This window comes from Myotis yumanensis, unplaced genomic scaffold, assembly GCF_028538775.1.
Source record: "Myotis yumanensis isolate MYYU_CA2020_CCGP unplaced genomic scaffold, mMyoYum1.0.hap1 SCAF_1, whole genome shotgun sequence".
NCBI lineage: Eukaryota > Metazoa > Chordata > Mammalia > Chiroptera > Vespertilionidae > Myotis > Myotis yumanensis.
Window position 1 is genome coordinate 184,868,509 of NW_027223752.1, and position 15,260 is coordinate 184,883,768.

Consider the following 15,260-nt stretch of genomic DNA (forward strand, 5'->3'; position numbering starts at 1 on the left):
CTATTATAGAGAAAGGGCAAATAGCAATATTAAAATATTTCCTTTAATTAATTCCCTTTTAATGTGCACAAATTTTGTGCACTGGGCCACTAGGATGAACATAAAAGGAATGATGCATTAAAACATTTTATAAAGCCCCTGCGTGTTTATCTTCAGTCAGAAACAGAACAGGCAAATGTTAGTGGTGTGGATGAAAGGGGCCACATGCTAACCTGACAAGCTCAGGGAAGGCCTGTATGTCAGTCTTGCAAACTCAGAGACCTAAAGTAACCACAAAGGATGGTCTGAAATTAAACTTTAACTAAAAGCAGTTATGGTGGGTAGTTACATCCTAGGCTGGTATCTTCACTGACAAGGTCAACCTTTACCTTAACTGAGCCTATCTGTCTTTTTGCATCTATAATAATGTGAAAGTAAGGGGGCTAGCAGCCTGACTCTGTACCTAGTTAATTAGTATTCTAATGCACATTCTTGTTAGCCTATTATTAAGTCACTGCCCCTTCCTTAATTATCTGGTCTTGCAAGACCTACTTACCTAACTACTCCCAATCTACAAGGGCCATAAACCAAGGATGTAACAGCTTAGCTAGAGGGAGGTCACTGGCACCATCCAGGTTAGGCACTTAGGTACAATCTAAATTCCCCATTCTGACTGACTCAGGAGGTGCTGTGAAAGTCCACCACGAAGCCAGGTAGTTAGGAAACAAAGAACTCAGGAATATATATAAGGAGAAAACCTCATTGTATATGTTGCTCAGGCTTTGGATCTTTTGAGTCCCCTGAGCCAGCAGCGCTGCTTTGATTAAAGACCTCTTTCCTGATACCTCCAAGTGTTCAACTGTTTCTTCACGCCAATTCCACAATGATTACATACCCTTGAAATGTCTGGGTAACTTGTAACTCCCCTTTTTCTGGACCCCTTGGGGCACAACCTAATGTGCCAGGACAGATACCACAAATTCCTTCATTATTATCATGTTAATTATTCCTGCACCACCTAAGTATGTGTCTGTCATTTTACTTTATATCCAATCCCAGCAGTTTCCCCACTTTGCTTTCTCCCGCCTCTCTAGTCTATCACCAATGGATTTCATGTAACCCACCTACGTCCCTTCCTTTGACTGCAATGTATAAATACAGATGTAACCTGCCATTCTCCAGAGCATTATCTCAGTTCGTTGAGGTTCTGCTTCCTGGCATATGTCGACTGTTTGGCCCAAATAAACTCACAAAAATTCTTTACAGGTTTCAATGTTTTTATGTTAACAGTGGGGAGAGCCCTGAGAAGTCATTTCACACAAGAGGAAAGGGATTTGGAGAGGGGTTTGGTGGTCCCAATGCCATGCTGCTTATAAGGTCTAATTCCAAGCTCTACCCCTGAGCTTTCCCACTCCCTGGCCAGTGCTCCCAGTTTATGTCCTTTCTTTTCTTTCTTTCTTTCTTTTTTTCTTTCTTTCTTTCTTTCTTTCTTTCTTTCTTTCTTTCTTTCTTTCTTTCTTTCTTTCTTTCTTTTTTTGTAACTACAGTGAAAATGTACTTAGAGGGTTATTTCTGTATCATCCATGCATAATTATGCCCTGCTTTATCAAGGAGATAATAAGGGTTAGACGTCAACCTTGGCCTTCAGCTATCATATTTCCTGCTCAACAAAGACAGGGGCAAGTTCATTCCAGAGCAGAGTTTAGAGGTATTTAAAGCAAAACAACTCCTGCCCTGGCCACGAGGCTCAGTTGGTTGGAGTGTCATCTCAGTCATCCCATCCCAAACACCAAAAGGTTTGCAGGTTGGATTCCCACCAGGGCACATGCAGGAGGCAACCAATTCATGTTTCTCTCTCCCTCCCTTCCTTATTCCCTCCCCGTCTCTTTAAAATCAGTGAACATATGGTAGAGTGGGGATTAAAAAAAGAAAAAGAAAAAGAGGGTGAGGACATGTGCTGGGGGTAGGGGTGGCCAATAGGGAAGAAAGGAGACATATGTAATACTATATGTAATACTTTAAACAATAAAGAACTGAAAGAAAGAAAGAAAGAAAGAAAGAAAGAAAGAAAGAAAGAAAGAAAGAAAGAAGAAAGAAAGAAAGAAGAAAGAAAGAAAGAAAGAAAGAAAGAAAGAAAGAAAGAAAGAAAGAAAGAAAGAAAGAAAGAAAGAAAGGAAGAAAGAAAGAAAACTTCTTTAGGATCTTGCCCTCAAGCACCACCACAAATTGAAAACAAAAGCTGTCCCCTAAAAAAATATTTCTGTTCCTAAAAGGAAGCCATCCTTTTGAAACCTGATTAGAGCGAAATAAACCATGGAGCAAAGGTCAACCTAAGGAGTCTGTGGTTGTAAACTTAAGAATCATCACAGTCTGGGTCCATAGGCTGATCTGCCAAGAGGAAGAAGGAAGACCTACTTTAGCAAAGTTATCAGGTAGGAGTGTGTGTGGAGTTTGGATCCACCTATGTGGAATTCTTTTTCCTTCTCAGGTCGTAATTAAGTGTTCATGCTGACACCTATGCTGCTGGGCCTTGAGTTCTGTAAAAAACGACACAACTACCCTCTTAGGAACTTTCTAGCCTGTAAATGAGAGGCTCCACTCGACCTCCTGACTTTGTAATTGAATTTTCAGCAAGTCTGTTTCATACCTTACTGTTCCTAATTCACAATGTTCTTTTCTTAGCTCTGCAGTATTTATATCATCATCATCATCATCATCATCATCATCATCATCATCATCTCATCTTTAGTACTTTCTCCTTACTAAATTATAGAATTCAAAGCCTTCCCAGAAAATTCTCTTCTATTCCCCATACTGGCCTCTTGGTCTTTTTGTAAACACTTGCCTGCCTTCCTACCTCCCTCCCTTTTTGTATAGGTGTCACTCCACTGGTTTTCATCTTCTGCCTTTTCAAGGTGGATACTCCTGCCCAGACTTGACATCTGCTGAGATTGTGAGTGAATTAGTTTGAAGACTGGCTGCTGGGAATTGTGTACTCTTGCCTTTGCCTGCAATAGTCAGTTCTCAGTGAGGCAGCCACAGTGAGATTGTAGGTGCCAGGTCCTATCTGTCCCTGCTAAGACCCCATGGGGCTCCTTGCCTCTCTCCCCCTCCTGTACTACATACACACGTATGTGCCCTTGTACCCTCGCTGTGACTGTCACCTCTGCATGTGAAGATCCTAATCCAAGCTCTCTTCCTCCTGTACCTGCTCTGGTCACCTGGAAGGTAGGCCTCCCCTGACCATCCTGCAGTATTTACTGTTGCAATTTGCCTGCCTCTAAGTTCCCCGTAATCTGAGATACTATATAATATGTGTTGGTGGTGTCTCCCCAGTAAAGTGTAAGCTAATTAGAGGCTGACATTTGTGTCTGCTTTGGTCACAACTGTACCAGGAAGAGTAGCTGCTCAATGAATATGTTGAGGGAAGGAATTAGAGGTGGCCTCTGACTTACTGACCTTCAACTTTTATTATTATTGTTATAAGAACATTTTAACATGAGATTTTTAAAAAGTAGATAATATTGTTAACTGTAGGCACAATGTGGTAGGACAGATCTCTAAACTTGTGTCTTGCACAACTGAAATTTTATATCCGTTGAATAGCATCTTCCTATCCCCCCTACCCCCATCCCCTGGCAACCACCATTCTACTCTCTGCTTCTATGAGTTTAACTAATTGTGATATCTCATCAGTGGAAGCATACTGTGTTTGTCCTTCTATGACTGACCTATTTCATTTAGCTTAATGTTATGGCACTTGAACATTAATGCAATAGGTTTTGGTGGAAATCTTAAATCATCTTTCTTGTGTTGAATTTGAGCTTTCACATACCACATGCTTGAATACTTCTACTCAAACTTTCACTGAGGTTTCATCTTAAACATTCAAGTTCCTTAGCCCTTGAGAGCACCCTTGAGAAAGGCGCCCTCTCCCTACTGGGGGACCAGCTCCCTTCCAGGCCTCGGTAGAAGCCAGAGGGTCTTTGCAGCAATGTCTGAGAAGAAAGCCTGCCCTCCCCCTAGTCTAGCCTCACCAGGAGTCATAGATATTCCAGGGCAGCCCCCAGCCCTCAACACTGCCCATCGGACAATTCAGTGAGGGGCAGCTGGACCAGTTGTGGGGTCCCCAGTTGTGGAGTCAGCTGGTAGCCCTTCCCTGACTCTCCTCAGGCCTGGAATACCCTCCCTGCAGATCCCATCATTACAGATTATCTAGTCAGATTTTTTATGTTTATTAAATATTTTATTGATTTTTAGGAAGGGAGAGGGAGAAAAACATAGATGTGAGAGAGAAACATCAGTTGGCTGCCTCCTGCATGCCCCCTCCCAGGGATCAAGCCCATGATCAAGGCATGTGTCCTGACCAGGAATGGAACTGGCAAGCCTACGGTCATGGGGCAACACCCAAATGAGTCACACTGGCCAGGTAGTCAGATTTTTTAACTTTATTGATATATAATTAACACATTGAAGTGGGATTTTTTGGACTGGAACACGTGGTGTTCCCCTGGGCAGGATGGTTCCCGGGCTCTTTGTCCATGGGAGTCAAAGAATGAATCCACAGACAGAAGGTGGTATAGTAAAGGTGGACATTTTATTGAAGAACAAATACAGACTCCCACAGGGGGAAGGGGAAAGAATCTCACAGCACAGACTCCTGCTTGGGGAGAGGGAAAGAGTGCCACTGAGTCCCTGTTTCCATGGTTTATAAAGGCTGTAGATCTTTGTGCCTTGATATTCCCTCTGGTTGGTCACTATTCCCTTAGACTGGTTACTATAGTAACTTCTGAGCTCAAAGGTCGAACCTCACATGGGACATGTGAAATTCTCTCCCCGCCCTCCCTCCCCTGCTCCTTCCTTATTGTTTTTCTGTTCCCTTTGGGCTTTCTTCTTCTCCTTCTGGATGAGGGGCTTCCTTCCCTTTATTTTGTAAATATAGACCTTCTGCTGTTTCTAGCTCCCTCATTCTATGGAAATGTACCTGTTGCAGCTTTATAGCTTCCCTATTCTATGGAAATATACCTTCTGCTGCTCTGCAGCCCTGTGCTTCTTCCATGGTCCCTTTAATTTCTAAAATTTCCTAAAACCTGTCTTTTTAATCCCCCCAAATTCATGTTCAACACTATAAAATTCATCAGTTTAGAATGGGTTTTTATATATTTACACTAGTGGCCTGGTGCACAAAATCTGTGCACTCTGGGCGGGGAAGGGGGGGGGGGTGTCTCCCAGCCTGGCCTGTGCCTTCTCAGAGTGCAGGAGCCCCGTGATCAATCGCCCCAAAGAGGTAGGCCATGCCCACCCATCTGAGGGCCCTCGATGGATTGACCCCAAATAGGTAGGCTGGAGCCGGGGGTTGTGTCTCCGCCGTGTGAGCAGGGCCACAGGAACCCCAGCGGAAGCCACGTGGAGCAGCCGCTGGGACCCGCCCCTGCAGTGCGTGTGGGGCTGTGGAAACCCCAGCAGAAGCTGCACAGAGCAGCCGCTGGGACCTGCACCATGCACACAGCGTCAAGCCCCACGCATCCTGGTGATGAATTGTGACAGCGTGATGGCGTGAGGGCATGACGACCACTCTAGGCTATTATTAGTATAGATAGTTGTGCAACTATCACCACAATCTAATTCTAGAACATTTTCATCACCCCAAAAGAAACCTCATACCATAAATAGTCACTTCCCATTCTTCCCCATCTCCACCCCAATTTTACAATCCACTAATGGACATAAAGGAGAGTTAAGTTTCTCTGGCATTTCATCCCCTGCAGGCCTGGTTGCCCCAAACTGCCCTCCCCTGCAGGCCTGGTCCCCCCAACTGCCCTCTCCTGCAGGCCTGATTGCCCCCAACTGCCCTTTCTTGCAGGCCTGGTCCTTCCCAACTGCCCCCACTGCTGGCCATCTTGTGTCCACATGGGGGCAGCCATCTTGTGTGTTGGAATGATGGTCAATTTGCGTATTACCTCTTTATTATATAGGATTCTTATGTCCTTCATCATAGATTAGTTGATCATATAAGTTTTTTTTCTGGTATCTCTATTCTGTTCCATTGATTTATGTGTGTTTTGTTTTGTCAGAACCATTTTGTTTTGATTATTATATCTTTGCAATAGTTTGAAATCAGGGTACATGATACCTCCAACTTTATTCTTCTGTCTCAAGATTGCTTTGGTTTATTCATGGTCTTTTGTTGTTCCACATAAATTTTTAGATTACTTATTCTAGTTCTGATAAGAATTTCATTGATCTAAGAATTTCATCAGTTTGCTTTCAGTAGTATGGTCATTTTAATGATATTAATCCTTCCAATCCATGTGCATGGTATATCCTTTCATTTATTTGTGTCCTCTTTAATGTCCTATACCAGCCGTGGGCAAACTACGGCCCATGGGCCGGATATGGCCTATTTGAGATGAATAAAACTAAAAAAAAAAAGACCGTACCCTTTTATGTAATGATGTTTACTTTGAATTTATATTAGTTCACACAAACACTCCATCCATGCTTTTGTTCCGGCCCTCTGGTCCAGTATAAGAACCCATTGTGGCCCTCGAGTCAAAAGTTTGCCCACCCCTGTCCTATACAGTTGGGCCTTGACTTACGAGTGTCCCAACTAATGAGTTTTTCAAGATACGGGCCGTAAATTCGGGTTACAAGCCAGCTTTAGATACCCCACTGCTAGTTAGCACAGCAAACGTTACAGTGAACGCCACATCAGCCCAGCATCACGTGTCTCACTCGTTCACTTTATGATTTGACATACGAGTAATTTGAGTTACGAGGTCTGTCACGGAACGAATTAAGTCAAGGCCCCACTGTAGTTTTCAGAATGCCTCATTCGTTGAATTTATTCCTAGTTATTTTATTCTTGCAGTTGTAAATGGGATTGTTTTCTTAATTTCTCCTTCTGATTGTTACTGTATAGGAGCACAATGTATATCTGTTTATTAATTTTGTATTCTACTTTACAGAATTGTTTCATTAATTCTATTAATATTTGGTGTTTTTTAGGGCTTTCTACATATATATTATCATGTCATCTGAAAATATTAAGTTTTACTACTTCTTTTACAGTTTGTATACCTTTTATTTCTTGTTCTTGTCTGATTACTGTGGTTAGGACTTCCAATACTATATTGAGAAGTGATGGTGAGAGTGGGCATCCTTACATTTTTTGTGATCTTAGAGGAAAAGCTTCTTGCTTTTCACCATTAAGTATGGTGTTAGCTGTGGGCTTTATAAAGTTTTTTCTTTTGTTTAGTTCTGCTTTGATTCTTATTTTTTCCTTCTACTTACTTTGGGGTTTCTCTTTTACTAGTTTTTTCAGATGTAATTTTAGATTATTTATTTGGGATTCTTCCTCCCTCTTGAGGTAGCCTGTATAACTATAAACTTTCCTCTTATAACTGCTTTTGCTGAATTCCATAAATTTTGTAAAGTTGTGTTTTCATTTTTATTTGTCTCGAGGTAGTGTTTGATTTCCTCTTTGATCCTCCTCCTCCCCTACTTCCTACTCTTTTTGGAATTCCTATAATGAGAACGTTAGGGTGCTTGATGTTATCCAGGGATCTCATACTATTTTCACTTAAAAAAATTTTTTTTTTCATTTGCTGTTCTGATAGGGTGAATTTCATTATTCTGTCTTCCAGGTCACTAATCTATTCTTCTGTATTAACTAATCTGCTGTGGATCCTTCTAGAGTTTTCATTTCAGTTATTATATTCTTTACCTCTGATTGGTTCTTTATTACATTTTCTATCTTTTTGCTGAAGCGTTATCTGAGTTCCTTTATTGTATGCTCAAATTTGTTGAGCATCCTTTTGATGATTGAATTCTTTATTGGGTAAATCACTTATTTCGATTTCATTAGGGTTTTTCTCTGGAGTATTTTCTTGTTCCTTTATTTGGGGCATGTTCTTCTGTCTCCCCATTTTTAAATTTTATTTTCTGTGGTTTTTTTTCCTATGAATTGGATAGAATAGCTCTTTTTCTTTCCCAGTCTTGAAAGAGTGGTCTCTGTGTAGACTGTGTGTTGAATCATTTTGGCAAGCCAATTGTAGTCCATGCAGCTATGTATAGTTCCTGGTGTGTGGTCTGGCTTTAAGGAGTGAGTTCTGGGTGGGGCAGCTTGGGGTGTGTGTGCTTCCTTGCTTTTCTAATCTGGGTCAGGCTGCCTGATGTAGACGGAACTGCTTGGTTTGCTGTTGGTGTGCCCTGTTGTTTTTAACTGTGATCAGAGCAGGGTCTGGGTGGGACTGCTTTACGTACTTGCCTCTCAGCAACCCACCAATTCTGCTCCCTCTCTGGACAGTGCACCTACTCATGCACTCAGAGGGGCCCCTGTCCACAGGAGCAGCCCTGTGTGAGTGCCCTATCGCTTTAAATGTCCACAGTCAGAGCAGGGTATGGGCAGGGCCACTCTGCCTTACCAGCTCTGCCCTTTCTCTGGGTGGGGCAGTCTTGCGTGCATGCTGAGCTGAAATATACTATGTTTCACCCTCTCCAGGCAGGGTAACCCTACATGCACACAACAGCACCCCATTCACTCCGCACGGGGCAGCATGTGGGTACTGCTGTTGTGCTAGCCCCGCAGTGTCTCCAGAAGTGTAGCCTGCCCACTATCTGTACACTCTCTGGACAGGGTATCCCTACAGGTGACATCATGGCATTTTCTAGTCCCACATTCTCTCCAGGGGGGGGAGCTCCACATGTGTACACAGCCCAGTGGGTGTGCAAAGCAGCACCCTGCCCTATCTGCTGAATCAGCTTTCAGGTGGAGCGCACCTTGTGTGAACTGCAGCTTCTCCTGTTTCTGCTGGATTTGGCTATAGAAGGGTGGCTGAGGACATGCTCCAGTGCCCTGCAGGTGGGCCAGGGAACCTGGATGGAGCTCCTGCCCACTACCACATGCCAGGGAAGCGTAAACAACAGCGCTCACCAGTTCCTCGGGCCCTGGGTTGTTCCTCAGCTCTGGAGAGCCCTTGTGCTCCCCAACCTTCTCTATGCGTCCCTTTCCCTTGCTTGTGCAGCTGTTCAGTTGGCTCCCCGTTGGCTCGCAGGAGGCACTGCCCCAGATATTAGTGTACACTTGATGTGTTCTTGGGGGGGGGGGGGGTGAGCTCAGTGGCTACCTGTGCTGCCATCTTGGACTCGCCCCTCAAATGTGTCTTAATTGTACTAGCAGAAGCATCCAGTTCCTTTTCGCATGCTTTTGAAATTAAAACTGTTAAAAAATATGCTTGATTATTCAAACTTGTTCTTCAAACTTATTACTCTTCTAGGTCCTGTCTGGTTTGGCATTGCACATCTTGAAGAGAAACCCACCTGGATCCCTTAAGCTCAGCTGGTTGCACGGGAAAGGAGGGTCTGAGAATTTAAATCCCAAGTTCTGTACCCTGTTGTGCTGTAAGCTTGACCGACAGTTTGAGATTTCATTCTCTAACACACCTTTGGGTGGACTGCCCCTCAATGATTTTCTCTCTCTGGGCAACAAGGCTTTGCTTTACCCACCCATGTCCTTTGTACACGTTAGAGAGCCAGACTGTATTCTCTCTGCTCCTTTGGGAAACTAACATTATCATCATCAGATAACGTTCCATTCATCAACCCTCACTCAGGGACTCTCCATGGTACCTGATGATTCAAGGGTTCTTTCCGCTGCACAGGAAAAGAAAGACAACAGGATGAAGGTGCGAGAGGCGTTGGGTTGAATTGTCTAGACCTGCTTTTTTATTTGCAGCCATTGCATACAAATTTCCAAAGAAGTGAAATTTTAAATTTTGTTGAATTTCAGGAGCAGGCAGAGAAATCTGCTGTGGACTATCTGCAGGACAGATAGCTCGTCCGTGGAGGTCAGAATAGTTGTCTTGTTTTCCCTGAACCTGGTTTATATGTTGCGATTGCCATGATAAACACCCACCTTGGATGGCACTTACCTGTCTCCAGGTAAAGAAATACTAGTTCTAATGTTCTTGGTGCTAGAACAAAAAAGCAGCGCTGGGTGTCTGGTAGACGTCCCAGGCTTGCTGACGTCAAGTGATGGGATGTCTACTGTTGAAAGAACACTTACATTAACGCTACCTAAATCCAATGTGGCCAGATGGTTACCTTTCTGTTCAGTCACTTCCCTCTGTAGATGGGCAACGAGAGGAGAAGGTAGGAAGAAAGGAAACGAAGGATTACTAATTGGTTCCTCTAGGGTGGACACAAACCAAGGCTCATTCATAATTTAAAGCCTTAAAGTGACCCCAGCAACTAGAAATCATGAAGCCCATCTCAAAGCTTTGCAACATGAAAACTGCACTGGGCATGAAAGGGCTGTCCAAGAGACACTAGTGGGAATGTGCACAGTTAAGTCTTCAGACTCCAACCCATTTGTGTGTTCTGAAGCTTGAGGGCCTGGAGTGTCAGCATTGAGCCGACCTGGAATCACAATGGCCAATCAGGACAGATGACACTCAGCATCCATTTAACTTAAAGCTCTAGTAGGAACTGGATCAGGATTCTCCCAAGTAAATGTGTGGGGAGTGCCATTGAAATTCTGTACTTACTCTTTCTAGTGAAAGGCCATCACCTCTTGACAAACACACCTTCCCGTCATCACCAGAACTTCATTATCCCCGTCCCCAAAGATGTCACTATAGGTGTCGGTGATAGAAAATACACAACAGATACTACTTATGTGTGTCCATCATCATTTTGTAAACACTAGTTGAACGGACGTTTCTTCTCCAATGAGAAAATGGCACGACAAAGTCAAAATGTGATTTATCTGTTTTATTTTCCTATGTTTCAGTAAAAGATTCAGAGAACTGATGGACACATATCATGAGCTATCTCCTGCCCACATACAGTATATGTACACTGCTTCTACTTTTTCACTGAACAAAGTGATACCATCTTTGTTCAAACCAAGGTACAAAGTGATACTGTAAACAAAAAACAAAAAAAGGCGGGTGGGTGGGTGTGGTCTTTGCTTTTCAGACAATAAATGTATATGTACCACCACAAGGGAAAAACACGGAGGGAACATTTGCATCCCACAGGTTAAAAAGTCAACCAATTGGTACCCTTAGAGCACCTCCAAAACTAGCCAATTTGGAAAAATGAACCATTACCATGAAGGAAGTTCCTAGTCTTTCATCTTTCTGCCATCACGTAGCTATACTAGAATTTAAGTCCTCTTCATAGTGCAAATACAAAAATGATCAAAGTCAGGGTTTTATGGCTATCATTTGATAAAATATCTTGTATTTTAATATACATGCTCTACAAGTACAAAAAAGTACTTCAGCGCTCTGTTAAAACAATTTACTTTTTACATATAGAATAGTGTACACCCAACTCAAAGTATATTTGAGGAAAGTTATTATTGTGCCACAAATATTTCTAGCTTAATATTTTATTATAATATTGATTTTACAATACAGGTATTCGGTGATGCTCTCCTGTAACGCTGCATTGCAGTGCCTCACCAGTCACCTTATAGAAAATGCAAGGGAACTGTGTATCTCCAAGGAGTTTTTATTGTGCAAATCTTCGTCAACTAAGTTCCTATTAAAAATTTTTATTTGACTTTTCAACTTTGATATGCTACATTCCTGTATGATCAACATTTGGAGCTTTTGTGAGGCAAATAATGAGAGATGCTGAAAATTAACTGGTAGGTAGCCTGATTTTATAAGGGATTATTTTGTCTTATAACATTTCCAACGCCAATTCTAGGTTTTTATGGAATAGGGTGAAATAATGCTGACTGAATACATCCAGTTGTGAACCAACTGAATGCCAAACTGAGAAATCAGACTCTTGGTACTAAGTTCAGCTACACCCACTACCGTGCAGTGCACTTGATAAAGCTGCCCATTTAAATGCCATCCTAGGAATATCTGTACTGGGACCCATGCATATCCACACTCTTTGATTGTAGGTATAGTAGTAGAACAGGGATATAAAATGATTGAAATTTATTTTTGATTTAAACAAAAATATTTCCTCTTTCATTAGTAAAACATTCTTTAAAATATATCTATTTCTCCTCTCTGAACATTTAGCCAAGGAGCAATAGGCAATTTTCAAAGGTTTACTGCTGCCTCTTCGATACAATAAGTATGGTTATAAAGAGCACACAGCAACATGAGCTTATTTGCATTCACTGGTAAGAAACTTGTCCTCGTCTCCTGTCCATCAGAGGAATGTTTGACATTGGTGTGCTTTTTGTTCTCGGTGGGAATCACTCCTGCTTGATTTTCATTCTTGGAAGAAAAATATCATCAGCTGATGTCCTTGGGTTTTATGACATGATGTGAAAAAGGAAAGGGACAGAGATGAGCTGCTCCCATGAAGTCAGTCAGGGTCTGGGCCTCCAGGCAGATCTCCAAGCTTCCTGCCAGTGGAGTGTCTCCAGCTGCACAGGAAGAAGACGGGTAGGGGCGCCCGGGACACAGAATCTTGTCCACAGACAGGACACTCTCGCTCAGCGGGGCACCCCCTCTCTGCTTCAGCCACCACCCCTGCTCTCTACCCCTGCATATTCATCTTTTGTGCTCATGGCTATAGAACTTAAAGAAACCAGTTCACAGGGAAACGAGGAAAAGCAGAGAACTAACTAGACCCAAAGGGGCCTGTGCCACGTGTCTCTGTCTTACGCAGTCTCCTGAGCTCTTGTCATCTGTGGAGGCTGCACACGTTCTTCAGAGCAGAACTCCCCTTTGTTTCTCTTCAAAAGCTTTTGCGACGTCAGGTTTTTCCAAACAACTTTATCAGAAGTAGAGTCTGATGTCAGCCAATAAAGATAAAAATTTCAGCCTCCCTCTCTTGAATCTCAAACCTACCTAAAAGAGGAATGTTTTCCCCGGGCAAATGATTACTTACTTTCCTTTTGTTTTGGATCCAACTCAGCCCTCAGAAAATACTTCAAACTAAAAGAGGAGGAAGTGCAGGAGAACGAACTTCCTATTGTGCCTCCCAGAGAACATTCTGCTAAAACCGAGAGCAGCTCCAAGTGCAAAAGTAAATATTTGTGCAAAGGGCACACTTTCAGGTGCAATCTTAAGACATCCTCAATTGACTCATTTGATAGTATTTGACTCTTTAAAACAGTCTTTTAAATTATGAAAATGGCAAGTAAGGGAAAGGAAGTTAACATCAGAAAATACACTTTAGAAAAAAGTACAGAATACTCTGATGATGATTTGCTACTTATTTCATAACTTAGATCAAGTCAGTGTGTGTTAAATATTCACAGTAGTTCAGAGAAGAAACATTCGTGTCTGTAAATCTTCACTCTAGTGCATTTTCAACCATTTTTCTGTACATTTACAAAATTTCATCTGTCAGTGCTTTTCTGTAGAATTCCTTATTCTCGATTGAGTCTTTCCCTCTCTGGGTCCGGTTATACCTTCAAGGTGGGCTGCAGGATCCCTTTCTCAATGAGGTGCATCTTCAGGGTTTTGTATATATTTAACTGCTGTTCTGGTTGAAGCACCAACAACTGCTGCAGCACTTTGCTGGGATTCGGGCCCCTGGTAACAGAGCAGAAAGGAAAGTTCTTGCTATTTTAAGAGAGCTGAAGGAAGCATATGCCCACAGTTTAAATGCTGCCTTTCAGTGTAGAGTAGCAATCTTTACAGAACTGAAACAGAGCACTCTATGCCCAACGTTAGTGCCAACAGTAAAACACACACACACACACACACACACACACACAAAAGCAAAAAAACCAAACAATTTTCTGCTGAGTGGTGTGCAATCTCAACATGGCAAGAATGGGCAGTACAAGGGGTACGGATCTGAGCTCTACAAAATTCTCTCTCAGAAGGGCAACCTGAGTTAGAGGTGGGGATAGGGGACAAATCCCGAGATTGGACAAGGCACAAAAGCTATCCTGTAAGGAAAGGAGCAAAATTCCTGGTGGGAGAGGACATGAAAACAGTGTTTTGCTTGTTAGCTTCAAAGAAATGTCAAACAATGGCAGGCATTTTGTTGAAGAACTACCCTGGGAACCATGAATGTTCAAGAGGCACGACTCAAAGGTTCTGAGCCCAGCACTGAATTCCTACTCGGCCTCAGCAACAGGGGCCACAGCCTTTGTTCAAAGAGAGTCTTGGGTCCCCAGTCTAAGGAACAGAATGAAAGCGGATCTGCTCCAGTTGAATGGAGGAGAGCCCTGGCGGTTCCAGGGGGAGGGTGTGAGCCCAGGGTGGACTGAAGCAGCAAAGGCCAGTGATACCACGCTCTCCCCACAGCCCACACAGGGGCCTCTCAGCACTGCCCTGTGGGCGAGCTCCACCAGCACCCCCACTGCAGCCCTTCTCTTCCCCTTCACAATGCACAGGTCAGAAAGCTCCAGGTCAGGACTGCTGCCCTCGCACCTGTGCTGCTACGACTCTCAGCCAGGGGACTGTAGTCTCCCCTCCTGGGCTCTAGAACTCACCCCCCTTATACACTGGAGACCACGTGTGATCTTCTAAAGTGTTATTCTGTCAAGTTCCAAGTGAACCTAATTCGGATGTTAATGCATATGCACTGTTCTTTGTAATTTCTACAGTCCACTTGAATAGAAGAGTATGGTTTACTTTTTGTGAAGAGCAGTGAGTAAAATCCAATGGGAAAAAGACATAAGTAATATAAGGAGAATGGTAACCAGAGAGACATTTACACGAGTAATTAAATTTAGGATTCATAATAAGGACTCTTCAGTTCAAATGGAATTATAGGAAGTAGAAATACTCAGATTCACCCATCCTATGGGTCCCCTTTGTGCAAATGCCAAAAACTGCAGCCATAAATCACACAGCCACAGTCTCCTCAAGTCAGGGCACCGCTTGTCTTAGATTTCTTCAAAAGATTCAGCAACTTCATAACATAAACCCAGAACAGGGCCCGCAGAGAAAAGGAAGGCGTTTCTAGCAAGTTCAGCTAAATGCAAATCGGCCAGCAGGTGCTCCCGGCTAGCTGCATCCTGGCACCAGCACTGTGTTCCAACAGCAAATATTTCAGATGGCAAGCACATGGCTCAGCATGACTCCTCTACTGGGAGAAAAGCACATTCAAAAAAAATTTAAAGTATGAGTTAATGCCCTAAACGCTACCATCTGCTGCAAAGAAAGAGTTCTGAGGGTTTAGCCACTAATTACTAATTCTCAACTCTATCAGTAAATAAATTACACAAATAGATTGAATATTCCCAATAAAAAGACAAAGACTGTCTACTGGGTTATAAAAAACAAAAACAAAATCCAGCTATCAGCTTGTTAGAAAAGAAAAGAAGCCCTGACTTGCAT

The 15,260-nt window shown here is 42.9% G+C and overlaps 1 protein-coding gene across 1 annotated transcript in view; it reads right to left on the bottom strand.

Annotated features, from left to right (window-relative positions):
• Positions 1–10,737: 10,737 nt before the first annotated feature.
• CDS1 (CDP-diacylglycerol synthase 1) overlaps positions 10,738–15,260 on the bottom strand; it is a 61,668-nt gene continuing 57,145 nt past the window's right edge. The window contains exon 13 of the mRNA XM_070393484.1: positions 10,738–13,499. Within this exon, the coding sequence (XP_070249585.1) occupies positions 13,370–13,499 (130 nt within the window). The 3' untranslated portion in view covers positions 10,738–13,369. The remainder of the gene's footprint in view (positions 13,500–15,260) is intronic.